Source organism: Bactrocera neohumeralis, chromosome 4 (genome assembly GCF_024586455.1).
Source record: "Bactrocera neohumeralis isolate Rockhampton chromosome 4, APGP_CSIRO_Bneo_wtdbg2-racon-allhic-juicebox.fasta_v2, whole genome shotgun sequence".
Classification (NCBI taxonomy): domain Eukaryota; kingdom Metazoa; phylum Arthropoda; class Insecta; order Diptera; family Tephritidae; genus Bactrocera; species Bactrocera neohumeralis.
The window spans coordinates 23,884,402-23,904,497 of NC_065921.1; the positions used below are offsets into that span (position 1 = coordinate 23,884,402).

Consider the following 20,096-nt stretch of genomic DNA (forward strand, 5'->3'; position numbering starts at 1 on the left):
ACGTACATAGTACAATATATAATATATAGTGGTGGGGATGATAGTGCTGTAATGCGGTTCTCTGCCGTCATGGAGAAACAAACCAAGCAAAAGCGTACAAAGAAAATATATTAAAATCTTATACACAAGCAATATAATTAAATAAAAAAATTGTTTTACATAAATTATGAATAACACTCAAATAATTGTTACTTGTTTGCATACAAATACGTTTTTTTCTTATTTGTAGTTTCTAAGCATAATTTATTAATGGCAACTCTCTTCAATTTGACAGCATATCCTTTTGTGTTTACTTTGTGGAAATATTTTGTTGGAACTTTTCACTTTAGTAATTGCTTTCAATTTCTTGTACACACATACATATATTTAGAACGCTTTTACATTTGTCACAAATGTGGGTTGCGACGAACCTTTTTAACCTGGAGCATCTAAATCGCCATATTTATAATGTCATTACCATTTGCTGTGTATTCCCAGACGTTGGCTCCTTTGTTCGTTGCTGGCAACGTGCCTTTTGAACTTGTAATGAGATTTCGACAACCTTTTTGCACAGAGTTCACCAATTCAAATATATCAGCGCAACGAAACTAAAGAAAGTCAACGAATTGCTTTTCTGCACCGCCATCCTCCATGCCACAAACGTACATACACACAAATTCTTCAACGCCCAATTTTTCTGCTTACCACGCATTTTGTGTATTTGATGTTTTTGAGAGCCCGGTCAGTGGGTGGGTGTAATTTTCTTCTGATTACTTATACTGTTTTCACGTGCGTATGTATGTATATGTTTCGCAAATGCAACGCTGGTGTTCAACAAACTTCTTAATTACCTGCGCATTTCCGTTCGGTGCGTGCCGAAATTAGTTAGACGAGCTCTTACACTTTAGTATGTGGGTGGCACATGTCGGTTTTGCCAGTGGGAGTTGTGGTATTCTTCATTGGTTTCTATATAACCTCATATTTCTGCTTGTTTCCTTTACAACATTTGAAGGAATGCTGCGTGAAAGCAATTATATGATTCGTCGGATTTATTACCATAGATTTTGTTTGCGGTGATATACAAATATATTTGTAAAATATATCTTATTTTATTTATCGCTGATTCTGTCTTGTCATCTCATGTATTTGGCATTTTCCTTTTTACGCTTGATTTATATATTATTGGCTTACATACATAACACAAATATACTTTCATTTGTACATATAAAATCTATGTACATATGTATATATGAGGAGGTGGCTGTATTGAGTTTGAGTTTACTCACCTATTCCATTCAATTTAAGTAGTCGCTGTCGGCAGCTTAGTATGTACATATGTATGTATGCATGTATGAATGTGTGTCTTTCCTCAACGTCCTCGCCGTCCTTTCGGCGCCTTAAAACTTTTTTAATTCATTTGCTTTATTTTTCGAAATTTATTTGTTTTACCAAATTGAGTCGTTTTACCCACCACCCTGTTGTTCTTGGCCCTGTTCTTGCCTATAAGCGCCTTTATATATATTTGTCTGAGTGCTATTTGCGCCTTTGCCTTCACCTAAATTTTTTGAAAAGTTTCGCTTAGCAACGTCAAATTCATTTTCATCCTTATTTTTTTTTCTTCTTACTGTTTGCTCTTTCCATCTGCTAATTTTCTTTTGATATTTGCTTTTGCATTCGAAATGAAAATTTGGCAAAACATTTTCATAGACGCGATGTCGCGTGTGCTATAAAGACGACATTCGTTTGTTGAACTTACAGCCAAACATACATAGGTACATATGTACATTTGTATATATTATATGTAGTAATTTTTCGCTGTAGACTTCTGAAGAGGCCTTAAGATTTCTTATCAGCCATTTTGGTACGGTTGGGAGATGCAAATTTGCTGCCAAGTAATAAAGTAATATGTATGCAGTTGTGTAGGCGCAATGACAATTAATTTAATTGGAAAATAATCTTTTTTCAATAAAAAAAGCTGATTATTATATTTTATTTTTTAAATTTAATTTTCTTTAGTTAGATGATATCGAATGGAAAAAATTTACAATTAAAAGAAAGCTTGAAAAAAATATTGTTATTACATATTGTTTTTTAATATTTTTTTATTATATTTAAATATTTTTGTCTGTTTAAAAAATTATTTTTTTGTTATTTAAATTTATATATTGGTTTTTATATTTATATATTTTTTTAACATTTTATTTATTAAAATTTATTTATTATTTACAATTTTTTCATTTAAAATAATTATATTTTTTTGTTTTGAAACGTTTCATTAAATATTTACATTCAATATTGCTATTGCAACCTTGAACAAATGTTACTTTTTTTATTTAAATATTTTTATCTTTATTTAATTATTTAATCTTATTTTAATTTAAATATTTCTCTTATTATATTTATTTATTTTTTATTTTATTTCATTTCATTTTTTTTAAATATATTTATATTAAATTTTTCTTTTTAACCGTTTCATTAAATATTTACACTAAAATTTGTCAATATAAACCTTGAAAAAAATATTATTTATTTTGATTTAATTTAAATATTTAGTTTTTATGTTATTTAAATCTAAATATTTGTTCATTAAATTTATTTATTTTTTACATATAATTTATTATTTTACATATTGTTTTCATTGAATTTTATTTTTTATGTTACCGTTTTATTAAATATTTAATAATATAATACATATGTATGTACATACATTAAATATTGTTATTGCAACCTTGAAAAAAAGATTATTTATGTTTTATTTTATTTAAATATTTTAATATTTTTTGTTTCAATCTCTATTTATTTTTAACCCTTTCATTTGATATTTCGATTAAAATTTGTTATTATAAACCTTGAAAAAAGAAATATCATTTATTTTTATTTTATTTAAATTTTTTTTATATTTATTTAGTTTTTACTTATTTTTTATTTATTTTTTAATATTTATTTTATATTTTTACATTTTTTTCATTTCATTATATCTTTCATCAAATACATATATGTATATCATTAGATATTTACATTAAAAATTGTTATTTTTTATAATTATGCAAGCTATTAAGTAAATGAATAGTAATATTATTTTTTTTTAAAAAGGTGGTTGCCGCAAATGTCAAAAAAACATATCCACACAACAAAATAAATATTTCTTTTAAATATTTTGTAAGCATTACTTTCCGAAAGACATTCGTAGTCTTTACTCAAGCCTTCGATATTTACGAAATAATAATTATATCTTATCAGCCAAACTTGACAGTAATATCTGCAAATTTCTAAACTCATTGTTATTGCAATTTGTACACCGTTTTCATAACAGCCAATTTTTTTTAAATCACCTTTTCTTTCTTTCGTACTTACTGTGTGTTAAGTAGGTACTTATTTACTTTCAATTTCATTTTCATTACTTACTGCTTTCTGGAATTTTCTAAGCGTATATAAAAGTAAATGTGTGCCCTTCCACTTTTTGTGAACCCTACCTCATGTTATGCTTTAATATTTTATGGCATTTCACATTGTATGCAATGTCATTCACTAGGCCGTTATTAGAGGTGCGAGTTTTAGAATGCGCTGTGTGTGTGTTGCTGTAAAGCCATAACTGTCGGTTTCATATAGCATTACTGGTTCGTCGGGCATTCATTTTCATTTTTTATGCCCGCTTTTAAATTGTTAAGCAAAAGTCGCGCGCTTTCAGAACTTCGAAGCCGTTTTTTATATATACATACATAATTTTGTGTGCAAAAAATAAATACGGTAACGTGGTAATAAAAGCTCGATTTTTTATTTTTAATTTTTTTTCCTCAGTTGATGTGCTTTTATTACAAGTCCAATCGGCATTTACGCCTATCAGCATGTTATTTCTTCCACTTTTTTGTGGCTGTTTCATTATTACATTATTTTGTTTGTCGCCGTCGATTTTTTGAATGTCAAGTGCGCAATATTTTAAGTACCTACACACAGTTTCTCGTACATACACTCATATGTACCTGTATGTATGTATGTATGTATAAACCTACAATTATTGTATGTATAAATGTATTCGTTGCATATTTGGGTTCTTCAATTACTACTGCCATATATTGTTCGTTTGCTGCTCAAGCACATTGGATTTTTTTATTCAATTATTCATTTACTTACTTCCACTTGCCTTAAATTTAAACAAAAAATGTATATGTATGTATGTATGCGTATAAAAATATGCACATTACGTCAGCATTCGTTAATAAATATATTCTGCCTTTGTTTGCCTTTGTGTACACACATGTTTATCGGGAACACAACGCAATTATTTGTTTGTTCGTCGGAAAATCTACTATTTACAGTTGTTGATGAAAACACACAGTATTTATCGTATTTAGTTTTATGTGGAAAGTTTTAGAGTAATCGTAGGAACGAAAAATCATAAAATATTTTAAATAATTGTAAGTAAAAGGGGGGAATAGCTTGTATGGTGTGTTTTTAATTTTTTAAATACTTTGTTTTTAGTTTTTTAATATGTTTTTTTAAATACTTTTTTATTTTTTAAGTCCTTTTTATTTTTTAAATACTTTTTTATTTTTGAAATCCGTTTTTTATTTTTTTAAATACTTTTTTTTTAAACTTTTTTAATTTTTTATAATACTCTTTTATTTTTTTTAAATACTTTTTTATTTTTATTTTTTAAATCCGTTTTTTTTTTATTTTTTTTAATAATTTTTTTATTTTTTTAAATACTTTTTTATTTTTTTAATGATTTTTTTATTTTTTTAATGATTTTTTTAAATATTTTTTTATTTTTTTTTAAATACTCTTTTATTTTTTTGTATACTTTTTTATTTTTTAAATACTTTATTTTTTTAAAAACGTTTTTTTTTAATATTTTTTAATATTTTTTATTTTATTTTTTAAACATTTTTTCTGCTTTTTAATCACTTAATATTCGTATTAATTACATAAATTTGGTTTTAAATACTAAAATTGTGTTTTTGTTATTCGTCGAATCGCTGAAAACTTATGAAAAATTAAAAAAAAATGCGTTGAAAACGGGTAGTAAGTTTCATTAATAGAATTTTATATAATATAATATATTGTTAAGTCACTCAATTATTCAGAAAACCCCACAAATATTATCAATTATTTATGCATATATTCCGCGAGTTTATGCTTCAACGCATTTAAATTGTACACGGTAATTAAAAGGCGAAAAGGAATTGCTTTGCCAAAATTAACTGACAGCTAACAGCATTAATATTCTGTACATTTATTTCACATAAAATACCATACACACACTAGGCATACAACAACAAATAGCAGCAGCAAATCGAAGACTACACAATAAAAAAGTTGATGAGCGGGCCAAGGGGAGTTGGGGTGAGCTGGCTAGTGAAAGATAATTTGAGGCAATATAGCAACCACCCACACGCAGACGCACATATGTATTTATTAGACATGAAAAATTACTTATGCATAAATTTGTATATACATAAATATACAAATACGTATATTATGTGTACATATATTTATACATATTATATATGTATGTATGTAGATATATGCATAATTTTCCTCATAAATATATACGTGTTTGTATGTACATATGTAAGCACACACATTCCACAGGCGTTAATTCAACACATTTTGTTTAATACATTCATACACTTAATCGCATATTTCTGTGAGCAATAGTGAGCGTAGCACCGCATACAAATTAACGCAATTTCAATTATTTATTATGAGCGATAAACGAAATTTGGCGCTTGGTTTCATGTAAAACTTATTAGATAATGCTTTATTAACATATTCATATGAGCAAGTGTATAAGCCTTATGCGCTGTTTGTATTTACATAAATAAATTTATGTACTAATAAGTATGCTGATTATGTGCTTCTGTCTTTAGCGCTATAAAGGTAGTCGTTTCGTGAATGACACAAATGTCTACGAAGAATTTACAAATATAATCGAAATGGCGCGCCGATCGTGCATAACCTACAATAGTGTTGATCATTACCATGAGCTTGAGCGAGTATGACGGTGCGTTAGTGTTCGCTACTTTGCCACGAGCGGCTTTTCTTGTATATACATACATACTTACATATGATTGAGTTATGGTTCTCCGTATACAATGTGCTCTGCTCTTCTGTGTGGCTCCCTCAATATATATTATATGTATATGAGTCTTGCCGGCCGGCCGGTCTCTACCGATTAGTCAAATGTATGTAATCGTTTGAATGACCGCACTGACTTTGCTAGAAATACTAGTGTCGAAAAATATGTAGTGCCTCGTGCTTGAACCTACTACTGCCTGTGATGAAGCCATTGAACTCTTTGCTGTGCGTGCATAATAATTATTATTTGATTGATTTGCGTTTCTTGGAAGAAGAAATTGCTCCATTTTACCTATGCAAAATTACATATTATTTACGACACATTAAATGCTCATTTGTAGCGGTATTTTTGAGGCATAACCGATAACCTAAAATTTTAGCAATTTTACCGGATTACTGTCGGAAACGCTTTACAAAATAAACTATTTGCCTTTACAACAACGATAAACAGCTTTCTTAAATACCTTTTTGTTGCCCGCAACAATTTTTTTTTGTATATTTTTCTTTGCATATTTTCGTTTTTGTTTTCGCGTAACAATTCATTGCAAATGACCGCTAATTGCCTAAGTTCGAATCGAGAGCAAAATAAATGCCATAAAGCTATGTGCCAAATTCTTTGCGAAATTTCCCTAAAATGGCCAATTAACTGAAGTGCAAAAATGTTTCATTTGTGTAGGCACGTGCTCGCTTTTTGGTTGTTGATTTCTTTTTGGCAACTCATTGTGAATTGAGCATTCACACCATGTACATACGTATACCATGGCGTATAAGCAACACATAATGCAAAAATCACTTGCATGAATGCACAGGTCATTTCATGTATAAATTTAACATTTAAAAGAATGTTTTTATGGAAAAAATTAATGAGATCTTTTTAGAATTTTGTGTTAGAATAACATTTTTACAAAGTTGTAGATTTACTTGCTAAAAAATTCGAGGCTATTATATACCGAGGAAAAAAATATAGTTTAGGCACGGTTTAAATTGAAAAAAAAAACGCCTGTTTATGTTGAATCCTGTTTTTAAGGAAAAAAGTGAAACTTCATGTGACGTTTGCAAAAAAAAGTTAAATTAAGAAATAATGGATACCCTAAGACATACTATATACCTTTATTTTTAGTAGTATGTGTGGCGCGTAAACATATACATACTACATATGTATGTACATGCATTCATATATATTATATGTATATTGATTTAAATTTTCGAAACCCAAATTACAAACATACATACGTATTCCGCATTTTTATGCTAATCAAGTTGGTGACTAATTCTGTGACAACTACACGGTATACTGTTAGCTTTTGCTAACTGTGCAAAACACTTACGAAAATGGACAACTTGAAAATTTGCTGCTCGCTATTTTTGATTGAATTCGTTTTCTGTCAAAAAAAATGCATATTGGTGTATCGTAAATAATAATGCTACTTACACACATGCACTCGTCTATTCATACTTCCTGTTTGCGGCATGACTTATATTCGCTAGCTTTAGTCGACTTTTGTGTGTTTTTTTGCACAGCCGCCCACCGAAAGTGATCATGCAGCCGATTGCTGTTGTGTGTGCCTCTCATTGCTCAGTTCAATTTAAAATGAATTCGCACATGCTTATAATATTACAAATATATATAGTTTTATACAATATAATATATTTGTACATGCATGTACATATGTACATACATATGTTTGTGAATTTATATCAAGCAGAGCAATAACCGACAACAGACTGAGTGAGTGACTGCTGCTGGATGACTCAACGCTGAATTCCGTGGTTGTGTTCACTGAAATACTGTTTGTGGAAATGACGTTGGCCCAATGGCACTCAGACTTTTCTGCTTGCTCTATGCCTCATTGCTCTGCTTCAATGAGTTAATGCAATTTCCGATCTCCATTTTTGATAGCCTTCACATACATATGTTTGTAGATTGCAGTGTATTTTGCGAGTATGTGTCATTGGATCGTGAAATGAAGTGCGAAATGTGTCTGAGAAATGCAAAAAATTAATATATTGTACCGACTACTAATAATAATGCTTATAATACTTGATAATACATTTTTTGAGCTTAGCAACACGAGTTTGCTCGTTACTATTGTCGAATATATTTTTATTTTCCGTTGTTTATTGTTTATAACCTGAACTTTGTATAACAAGTTTGGCACAAATTTTGTAACACCCCGAGGAAAACGTAGGATACCTTATAAAAGTTATATATGTACATACATATACCTATATATATGTAAATGATCAGCATGATAAGCTCCATGTATCTTTGTATATCCGCGAACTAGTTCCTCAGTTTTTGAGCTATCGATCTGAAATTATGTATTTTCCTTTGCTCCCCAAAATACTGTTTATATATCAAATAGCCGGTTATCGGACCACTACCACCTAGGATATACATAGCTGCCAGACAAACTGTTCGATCAAAATCGCTTTCTTGCATTGAAAACTCTTTTATTTGACAAATTACCGTCACGAAATTTTGCATAGATAATTTTCCAGAATAACGCTACAATCTCCGAATTGTTCAGATCGGACTACTATAGCATATAGCTGTCATACAAACGGACCGATCAAAAGTTCTGGTAGGGAAAACAAATTTATTTGTGCCGCGTATTATATGTATGTAGCATCGATGGAACCGAAATTAACGTTTTTTTCCTTGTTTTCATATACCGTTACTTTTTTTTAATATTTAACATTTTGTTATAACTGTAATGATTTCTAATTTTTAATTACAATTAGATTTATTTCCGCCTTATTATTGACTGTTAAGTATTCAATGACATTGCACCACTCCCCCGTTGCTGTTCCCCAATTGCACTGTATTGTCCTTTATTTGGTTTTACAATTTCGCCATTCCAATTCGATTCGTATCAGTTTTTACACTGCGCACCCATAACATTACATTGTTTTTCGCTTGCCAGCAACAACTTTTACAACTACAACTACAGCGACAACTAAATACTACACACAATACAGTATTGATTACCTTTGCACACAAGTGTACGCCATACTGTACATACAATGCAACTTGACTGCATGCACCATTCGTTCGTTTACTCGTTAGCCGGTGAAATAGTCGGCTGTTTCGCCGGTTCGCTAAGTAGTGCTGTCTGAACAGAGCAAAGTTGGTTTGGGTGGTTCCCTTGTGAAAACTGCTAACAACGCTGTTAACTAGCAAAAGTTGCATTCATTAGTATACACATTTTTGTCTGCTGCATTCTATATATGTATATGTATTTGTATTTGCGTTTTGTTTTCCATGTTGCGGAATTTTTTCGTTTTTAGTTTCTCCACAACTCGTTGCATATTGCCGTTGCTGTTGCTGTTGCCATTGCTGTTGCTTTTGTTTTGTTTTTTTCTTTTCATTCCTGCATTATTGCGTTGTATTTGTGGTTGGTTGCTTGGTTGGAAGTGGTCGCACCACCAACAAACAGTGTGAGTCATCCAATGCCATAGCCAACGCCATCTGGGGATAAGTGTGCCACCAGTGTGGCGTCACGTCACCTCGCCAGCATTGCAGTGTTGGCTGCGATGCCACAATTTTTCTTGTGGTAGCCTCATTTTTATTAGTTGCTTGTTTTTGTTTGCGCTTGCAACACCCTAACCACCTATTCAACTGACAGCCAGTTAGTTGCTATGCGCGCACACAAGCATACAAGCTTTGTCCAGCAAAATTTTCTCCTTTGCCCTCTACTCCTATCGCTTGCAGCCATCGCTATGTTGGCGACTCCACTGCCGCTTTTATACCATACATACACGATTTTTTCAGCTACGCGACTTGTAATTTGTTCTGCATTGCATTTGTTGCTGTTGTTTGCATAGTGTTCTGTATGTGTGCATGGTTATTTTCGTATTTTCTATTTTTATTTGTATCACTGCAGCTGTAAATAACAAATCAACGCATACTGAAATAAAATAACGCCATGGTCCTAATGGCCCTAATAGGTGCTGAGCCATTGGAGTGCTTCATGCAGTGAGGTGCTGTGTGCCAACTGAGTGTCGTTTTTGTGCACAAAAGTCGGAGTTTTTCTCTCACTCGCTTTGACTGCCGCCGTATAATGTCTGCGGTCATATCTTTTTTATTGGGGTTGTTCCTTGTATGATATTTTCTTAATTGTATTATATGTTTCAATAGTATTATATATTTTTTTTATTTTCAACAAAAATCACTAAAATGGTGGTAAATACATTCCACCATAATATAGTGGATTTTATGTGTTTTCATGTTAAAAGGAAGCGCTCTGAAAGTAAACAGAGAGACACAAATCCACTTTTTTTCTACATTTAAGCTTAACAGTTGTAAATAATTTTTTTAAAAGAGCAGTTTGAAAATCTGCTTCTAAATCTAAAAGTAATTTTAGTACTATTTGCTCAATAAGACCCACTGTAATCAACGTTGTGTTAAGTTGAGTTCACCGCCTTAAATACTATTTTTGTCGGCTCCTTTCTTAGCAGCTACAGCAAATAGTAACCAAAACTTAACTGAATAATAACGAAAACTTAACTGAATAATAACGAAAACTTAAGTGAATAGTAACCAAAACTTTAATGGGTAGTAAACAAACGCGAAAATGTAGTGTTTATTCACCTAAAAGCTTTTTGCATACAGTAAATTTTGAAAATATATAGATTTCTTTGGTTTCTAAATATTCAATTAAGGTAAATTTTTTCGCTACACGCATTTCCTTTATGCTTTTAAGCATAACATTGTTTTCCATCCATTAATTTTATTTGTATTGTATGCTGGAAGTATGGACACATATTCGTTCGTGGTTTGTGTCCAATTTGGGCAATTATGCGTAGCTGTGTCAACACAAATAAATTAAACGTTGTAGCAATTCGGTAAATGTTTTACTGTTTATTTTTCTGGCCTTGCGACCCATTCAAATCGCAATCGAATGGCTGCCCAAATATTGTATCGGTAAATATGAGACAACACGCGCGGTGTAGACTGTGTACACTGTGAGAAATTGTGCAAATCGTGTTTTTTGTATTTTTTTTTTATACATTTTTTAAAGATATAAGCAGTATTTGATAATTATCGATTTAACTGCTTAATTTGGATCAGAAACTAACTTCACATTTGCCCTAGTACGATTGCGCAAGCGCGCTGTCATCAATCAAAATGCAGTCATAAAATTATTTAATCACTTACGCTGATATCTGATTAAAACTGATTCAATATCTCACTTAAAACTAATTGGCAAGTGTTAGCAAGCAATCAAATCAATCAAATCGCGTGCATGCATATATTATATTGTGAAGGAAGTGGTTGCGAATACCGTTAGCTGTCGGCTTCATGAATTTGAATTTATAACACTTTTTTTTGACATTTAATATAAACTACTATTTTTGTACCTTTAATATTTATAGAAAAGTTTCGTTTTGTACTCAAAAGCCAATCAGTCATATGCGCATGTGGCCACACGTCTGACATATGTCATTTTATATTATATATATTATTATTGCTGCTAATTGCTCAACACTACTCCGTTACGTCACAGCTATAGGTGCAACACATAGAAACAATTCGAAAACTATTAAATTCTTCAAAAATTTGAACCGTACACAGAAGGTTAAAACTAAATGATTACAATTTTGTCTTTTAAGCCGAAACTGTGGGCATAACAGAAGGTGCCAGGTGAGCTTCTGCTGTAACCAGCAAGTCCATAAACATCCTAGTGAATAGCCAAGCGGCAATTAAGCCAAGCATAGGAATTGGCCCGCTCGGGAGCAGCTGGAGACACAATACCTCTAAGCTCCCAAGGTGAACAGTCTAAAAAGCTCCTACTTGCAAAAGGGAACTTAGTAACATTGTAGTCGCCATCACAGGGTCCCTACCCTTAAGATCCCACCTTCACCTTGAGACATTGAATCATTATCTATGCGAATGGCCGCCCCTCAGCGGGATGAGAAGGAACATATTCCACGGCTTCCATTAGTCCAATTTAAGAGATATTGGGCAGCTGGGGTGGAAAAGAATCACATTATTTATAAAATCTACGGAGAAGCTAGATAAGGCTTGCATTGGTTACCACCCGGGCGAACAATGAGCCTCATGCGGCTGTCTTTTCACTCAACCGTTAAAAATTCGTTTTTGCATTGAAGCTTTTTTTTATTTGTGAAGGGTATTATAGCTTAAGCTAATCTTTTTTCTTGTTTAAGTCTGACGTTTTGTTGCTATTGCTTCTAATAAATAACGTTTCACTGTCGTATATTTTTACTGCTCTACACATTTTTTAACTATGTTTTATGACCCACTCACGCTGACTTGACTACAAGCTAAATAACTCAACTACGCAGTTATTTAAAACAGTTGTTTTCTACAGTAAAAATCTACATACATGTATACAAACATACATACAATGTACTTATCAGCTACGTCAGTTCCGCTACTTAGATTACATACAACTGATAATGCTGGTGCATATTATCATTATCATGCGCTATCAGGTGTCACCAACATTAAAGTTTCCATTTCACATTCGTGGAAATGTATTTGGCTAACCAAATATGCTAAATCTAGCAGTCTGGTAATTTTTTTTTAATTTTCATTCTATTTAAAAAGCTTAAGTTCGTTTAAATTGACATTAAAATTGCCATTTAAATTTATTTCACTAACAACTCACAGAGTTGTTAAATTTTCCTCATAAACTTTTTGTTTATCACACATTTACGCCTGCAATGCTTTGAAATGAAACTTTTTCAGCATTTGTGTAAACTGCAATTAGCGTTGATATCACCACATCCACAAGCTTTCGTCCGCTTCTTCTTCATTCTGTCTGTTTCGTTGTTGAGTACTGTTATTTTTAATTGTGGCAACTTTTTGCAACCATTGCAAAACTTTTAATTATGTTAAAACGCTTGTTGCCGCTGCATTGCTTGGTTGCCGCCTCCGTTGCGGTTCAACACAACAACAACACACATATTTCAGGATTCCACAACCCAATCCACCCAACTACTCGGGCGTAATGGTTTCTTTTTTTTTGCTTTTTTGTTGCATTAATGAAATTTTCATTTAAAATGAATTTCTACTGGCGCTGCGTGTAACTGTATGTGTGTGTAATTGTTTAAAATAATCAAAGGTCAACTGGACTTGGGGCGTCGGCATGATTACACCCTTATCGCAGCAGCATTAAGCCTTTTTCATGTAAATTAAATGGAGCCGCTGCGTTCAAAGGATACATGAAAGTGAAAGTAGTGTTGATGTTGCTTTAATTAAGGTCACCTAGCTAATAATTTTCCATTGCATTGTACTGTTGTATTTTTTACGTGTTGATTTTTTGCGACATCAGATCAACGACGGCTTCAATGTCGCCTTTTTCACAGCTACCTACCGCTTTCATATGCAAATCTGTTTCGTTGGCTAGTTTACGTTCTATTAATTTGGGCGCTCCCGGCCGATCAAGCTTCTACTACTGCTGCTGCTGCGCCTCCAACGCTTATCAAGTCTTGGTTATAAATATTAAAAGAAAAGAAAAATAACTTAACCAACAGCGTAGCACTTGTAATCTGCTCTTGACGTCCCGTGATTATGCAATCGCGTTCGCATGCCGCGAAATTGGCGTGTAGCCGTAAAGTCATTTGCTATGTGATGAAAGTATGTGCATTTGTGTGACATTAAAATCTTTGCTGATAAGCTTTCAGGCTTGCAAGCTTGCTTGCCGACCAGTTAGCGTGTAGTCTGCCCTAAATTCATTTCTTGTAGGCCGCGGTATTCCAGCGGTGAGTGTTGTCAAGTATTGCTCTCCTCGTGTATGGTTTGTGAAATACATACTGTGTGCTGTTTTTTACAAATGATTTAAATTCGCAACGAAAAATGTAAACGAAGAAGAGTTGATAATGGCTTATATGTGTGAAATTGTTCTAGGTGTTGGAGTTTCTAATTGAAAATCTAAGATTTGTTACACTCTTGGATCTATGAGGTTTAGTAGCGCAAGAAAAATAAATTTTGTAAATTAGTTGTGAAATATTGTTAAAAAAAATCACAAATATTGCAATATTTGTCTAAACTTTTTTGCACTTCAACTTGCAAGCTATTACAAAACAACGAGCAAGCTATTACAAAACAACTTTCCAGCTGTTACAAAACACAAAACAAAAATAATTTTGCCCCCAAAAAATCTCCTTCACGTCATTTCACCTAATTTCGTAAATGAAATTTTATTTTGCTTCAACTTTGGAAATTACAAACAATTTTAAGCTAATAAAAGCTCGAATGCTTTGAAGTTACACGAATTTCAGTCTCGCCATACCGGTTAAATAATTGCTAACGGGGCACGGCACGCACGTCAGCGCAGCTTTTGACATTGTGCTAATGATCCTTATGCGCTTCAAGGCCAAGCGCACTAACTAATGTTCTTGCGCCGCTTTATATTCTAGCGTAAATACATAGGCATGACTGGCGGTGGCGTATTTACTTTGGCCTTATGAACTCTTTACCCAGCGGCTACTGACGCATAAAATTCGCCGACTTTACTTACGGTTGTCACCGCCCTCGGTGCTTGCCAACACAACGCAAATGCCGCGTATTCACTGCGGCGTAATTTCTTTCATTGCTTCGGGGATTTGTGCGCTTTTAATTATGAATTTCTAATTAGTTATATTTAAATTAATATCGTCGCTTCTATGTGTATGTATGTATGTGTGGATGTTTGTGCATTTTGAGCGCACCGCATAAATTTGCCGATTCTGTGGTTATTTGAGGAATTTAGGCAATTTCGCTTCGTCACTACTAGTAACTTTTGTTAAAATATTAAATCCTTTTAGTCTACAACTTAATTGAGTAGCAAACAAAGTTAACGGTTGTATAATTAGTAGATTTCGCGCACTTTCTTCTAAGCAAAATATTTTAATTTTAAGTTACGCATACTTATTATTTTACTAATTAATTTGTGTACTCTTCTAATTTACTCTCAGATAGTCACACTGTGAGCGGCGCATTCAGTTTTAGAAACCCTGCGTTGTAATCTCTCTTGGCGGTTTGATAAGAAAAACCCAGCTTCAGTTATTTTCTTTAAGCTCTTGTTAAGCAAACAAAAAAAAACAACACATCAAAATGTCAACAGTCGACAAAGAGGAATTGGTTCAAAAGGCAAAATTGGCCGAACAATCTGAAAGGTTGGTAACTTTAATAAAATTCATAGACATTTTTTAACATTTTAATTAATAAATATTTGCTTTATTTCCAGATACGATGACATGGCCCAGGCTATGAAATCAGTCACAGAAACAGGTGTTGAACTGTCAAATGAAGAAAGAAATTTACTCTCCGTTGCATACAAAAATGTTGTTGGTGCCCGCCGGTATGTCATTTCTGCCTAACTATTGTGAATTGATAAGATAAAGTTACAAAATTGTTTATGTGTGGTTATATATAGCAAGTGACTTCAAATAATTTATACAGAAACAGCATTAGCCATGCCTGAATTTAGTTGATTTTAACACATGTTAAATTTAAAAAATTCCATAGTTTACTATTACCTTTGTGGTTGTATGTGTGCTGTATATATCGTTAGCAAAGTTCTGATATGACCTATGATATGTGTCAAATTTCAGTTGTACAACAATTTTTCTATTTAAGGGGTTACATGGGTTTTCTTGAGCCAAAAACGAGCTATTTAATTTTTTTTTCATATAAATAATGAAACATTTTATTTAAAATATTTATTATTTCAAAGACATATATTTCACAACGATTTTATGAACTTCTTGAAGGAAAATGTTGAAATCTTGGCTATAAATTTACCAATCTTAACGGGGTTAGATCCCCGAAATAACAGCCTTTGGCCGGATAAAATTAGGGTCAATTCCGGTACGTAGAACCGGATGTTATGGGCAGTCCCTCGAAAAAAGTTGTTTCCGCGTTGACAGCAGGTTCGGTTCTTATAGCATCTTAAAAAGTAAAAAGAAAAAAAAATCGCCTTAAATTAAGACCAGTTATTTGACGAAGGAAAAACAAAAAACTGAAAATAATATTTTTAGCAGACGTTTTTAAAAAAATGAAAATTTTGGTGAAAATATCTCGACTTTATTTTTTTTTAATAGTTGTAATTGAACAAAAATAAAATCCTTCGTTCAAGACCTTGTATATTATACATCGTAGCCGACCTATGTAAAATTTCATTAAGATCGTTTGAGTAGTTCGCGAGTAATTTTGACAACCGACTGTGAAAACACATTTTCGAGAAAAACTCATTTAAATGTTTGAATGACTTTATAGCTAACCTGGAACGCGCAACTTTTCAAGGTATTATCTCCATAACTTTTACTCGGTTCAACAATTGAGGACAATATACTAGAGATGTTATAGAATTGAATAACCTCTTAAAAATTATTTTAAAATCTGAAATAATGAATAATTATTGAAATACAATTTTTAACAATAATAAATTAAATTAAATTATATTCAATTAATAATAATAATAAATTAAATTAAATTATATTTAATTAATTAAGTTTTTTAAAAATATTATAAATAATTAATTATCACATCACATTTCAGATCATCATGGAGAGTTATTTCATCGATCGAACAAAAAACTGAATCCTCCGCCAGAAAACAACAGCTCGCCCGCGAGTACAGAGAGCGCGTGGAGAAGGAACTGAGGGAAATTTGTTACGAAGTTTTGGTAAGTTTACAGCTCCATATTTCCAAAACAGTATTTTTAAGCGTAATATCAACGCCATTAGAGACAAACAGTTTAATTGACTATGAAATAATTTTCAAATTAGCCTTTGTTAGTGCCAAATTGAAAGTGGTATGCCAATTGTTTAGAAAAGCATTAAATTTATGTTTAAATTTGATAGTAAAAATGTTTAATACACAGCAATCGTGCTATCATAGAATGGAGTTGCTATGATATATGTATGTATATGCGCCACTAGCTCGTTGTTGACATTAACAATAAGTCGATTAAATTGGAGGTGAATGTGAATGCTAGGCGGTAATTGAAATAGCAATAAAAGCGCTATACCGGCGCACATACCCCTATACTTCGATTTGCACGAGTAGAAAAACATAAAAAAACGATATAAAATGCCGGAGCAAATGGCGCATTTGGCTAGTGCTTAACAACGGCCGGTCCACGAGTAAATGACATGCCACCTCACTGCTACCAGCACCACCACCTAATGGTAGCAATATGCCGTACGGAAGCGTAAAAACAAAGGCACTTCTTTCTCTCTTCGTATTTGCCTTTGAACACTCCCATGCACATACTTCTGTGTCACTATGTATTGGTTTAGGTGGCACTGTGGCAAGTACAATGATTGTAAGGGGTATCATTAAAAGCATCGCCAGTAAAATTTGTGATATATTTGTATGTGTATGTGTGAGCAATGTCACGTTCGTACCGAACTCGTCTCACTTTGCCGCAGTCCGCTTCTACATATTCAAGTGCAATATTCTTTGTTTGCTGTTGCTGCTCCGCTGTGTGTCTAATGCAATAATGTCCATTAGAATTTGCTTTCGATTTCGTTATTTAATGTGGCTATAATGCCTTTGCCTGCCTCTTTGGCTGCCTTCCTGCTTGCCTATCGGCCTTCTTGCCTGTTTTGCATGTCGCGCGCGCATTGCTTGGTTGGTGGTTTCGTTGGTCGGTGTGTTATAAGTGCTCGTGTTTGACGCCATATTTCCAACGCCTCTGCAGCAGCGCTTTTAATAGCACAAATTGAAATTCAATCGATACCGAGAGCACAACGGCTATTTTTAAGTGCTTTTCTGCGCATTTAATTTTCCTGCCTCTCCTATGTCTAACAGTTTTCATATTTTTCTTTTTTGTTTGTATATTTGCTCTTTCTACTTTGCACTGTCACTTGCATTATATACGTTTGACGTTTTTATTGCCCTTTTAGTGGAGCTTTGGCTTATCGTAAATGAAAAGTACACCACGCATAAGTCCGTTTAGGCATTTGTTGTCCAAGAAATTTGTTAAACAAATAGCCGAGTTTATGTATTCTTGCTTTTAGTCGTTATTATGAAATCGACAGCAATTACTTTTATCGCAAGCTGCCATTGTTTATATGCTTGTGCGTATATGTGTGTTCGCTGCTCTCAAATGTCCAAAAGCATATTTATAACATGTTGTACTTAATAGATAATCAATTTTACGCCTTTGATAGTTAATCAGCTGTGAAATAGGTCGTTGGGCGTGCTCTAGCAAAGAAAATGAAAGTGTACTATGTCACTGAAAGCAGTCCACTGGGAAATGTTGATGAGCAGGTGGCCTGAAATCGTGATCCATACCACACCTAACTCCCTTTTGAAAGCATACATACATAAATCTACTGTGTGAAAAACTTAAAATTTATTTATGTATACACTTGTATGTGTATGCAGATTGTTTGAGCTGTTGTTAATGCTCGAGCATGCGTGAAGCGGTATTCTGTACATTGCTTTTATCTTATATTTACCCTGTCGCTTACTCGCCCACCCACCATTTGTACAGTAATAAATTGTTGCTTTTCACTCCCACTCCCTGCCCACAATAATTTTCATTTTCATACCGGCGCTGCTGCAAGGGCGAAGTGTGATCAATATGCTGACAATTAATCACGCGTACACACATTTCGGGGTTAAGGGAATTCAATTACATACCTTCACATATGTGTGTGTCGGTATTTTTTTTTTATTGCCTCAAGGATGCTGCCCATATGATGCCATTGTGCTCATTAGGGCTCCATCAACACGATACGCTACGCCCATCAGCTTGTGTGCTGTAATAACAGGCGCGTGTCAAATTTAAGTCATTAAAATTTAAAGGACCAACTTGCTTTACCAGCAAGAGAGTGTATAGTTTCGTAAGTAGGTGTCTAAGTTGGCAGTTCAGCGTGTTAAATATCTGTATTGAATGAAATTTGTACTGTAAGCTTTATATGTCGCTCATTAAGTTTGAATGCAGGTGGTAAAAAGAAAATGGCTCAGGTTGCTACTAGCAGTTGTAATATTTTTCTTTCATGAAACCTTTTCGAGAGTATTGAAAATTGAGATTTTCGCAACTTGGTGACATACAATTTGGTTTCCTATTAAAGAAACTCTTTTTCACTCTTCTATTTTTATAAAACTCTCTCCATCTGAAGCGAGTTAACATCAAAACGTTAAGGAGAGTTCATAGTAGATACATATTTGAGCACATAGCTGTGTTCGATTCGCTATTTACCTGCTCAACTTCTTTGCGCGCCGACTTCTTGTCGAAAGAAATACTTGTGGAAGCAACAACAAAGTTATCGAGTGGTATAACCGCTTTACTCAATGCTATCCAGTTTGGTTTTGCATAGCATAGATCAGTTTTACTATTGCAAATGGTTTAAATGACAAATGAAAACCAGAAATCACGTTTACCGTTAATAAAGAAAATAGCTTGACGAGCATTTCAAGCTAGCTTTTCCGTCAAGTAGCTTCTTTTCCAATATATATGTTTTCGGTTCAGTGAGTAAACACCGACTTGGTCAATAACCACAATAACCGCCTCTAAATTAGCAATAAATAATTGTTCGTCTTACCGATGATGAGGCATATATGTATGTAGGTGACAATTAGTTTTTCACAACTGTAGTCTCTTCTGGCATATTTCCATCGAAAACGACTCATTTAGTTTAATAAATATGTCATAAGAAAGTCTACATACAATTATCTATATATACAAATTTTATAATCATAATATTTTTGTTAAATTTAATTTACAGGGTCTTCTCGACAAACACCTTATTCCAAAAGCCAGCAATCCAGAAAGCAAGGTTTTCTACCTGAAAATGAAGGGAGATTATTACAGGTATTTAGCTGAGGTGGCCACAGGAGACGCACGCAACAGTAAGTATTCGATGCTAGTTTATATTCCATTTCGGTTATGCGGTATTGTAATACTGTTCAAACACATTCCTACACCACATATCCAAAACCTGCCATCCGTCCCGAAAATGTCACTTTAAAACCAACAAAACCTCATACTTCGCTCCTAACCTCTACATTATATCCGCCATTTACAGTACTTACATTATGAAAAAATAATCTAATTTTACAAAATGAATCCATT

General features: G+C 33.0%; 1 protein-coding gene across 5 annotated transcripts in view; it reads left to right on the forward strand.

Annotated features, from left to right (window-relative positions):
- LOC126756663 (14-3-3 protein zeta) overlaps window positions 1-20,096 on the forward strand; it is a 48,846-nt gene that overhangs the window by 22,975 nt on the left and 5,775 nt on the right. For all 5 annotated transcript variants that reach the window (XM_050469883.1, XM_050469882.1, XM_050469884.1 and 2 more), the window contains exons 2-5: window positions 14,983-15,183; window positions 15,255-15,368; window positions 16,568-16,694; window positions 19,750-19,873. In XM_050469883.1, coding sequence (XP_050325840.1) covers window positions 15,122-15,183; window positions 15,255-15,368; window positions 16,568-16,694; window positions 19,750-19,873 — 427 coding nt within the window. In that variant the 5' untranslated portion in view covers window positions 14,983-15,121. The remainder of the gene's footprint in view (window positions 1-14,982; window positions 15,184-15,254; window positions 15,369-16,567; window positions 16,695-19,749; window positions 19,874-20,096) is intronic.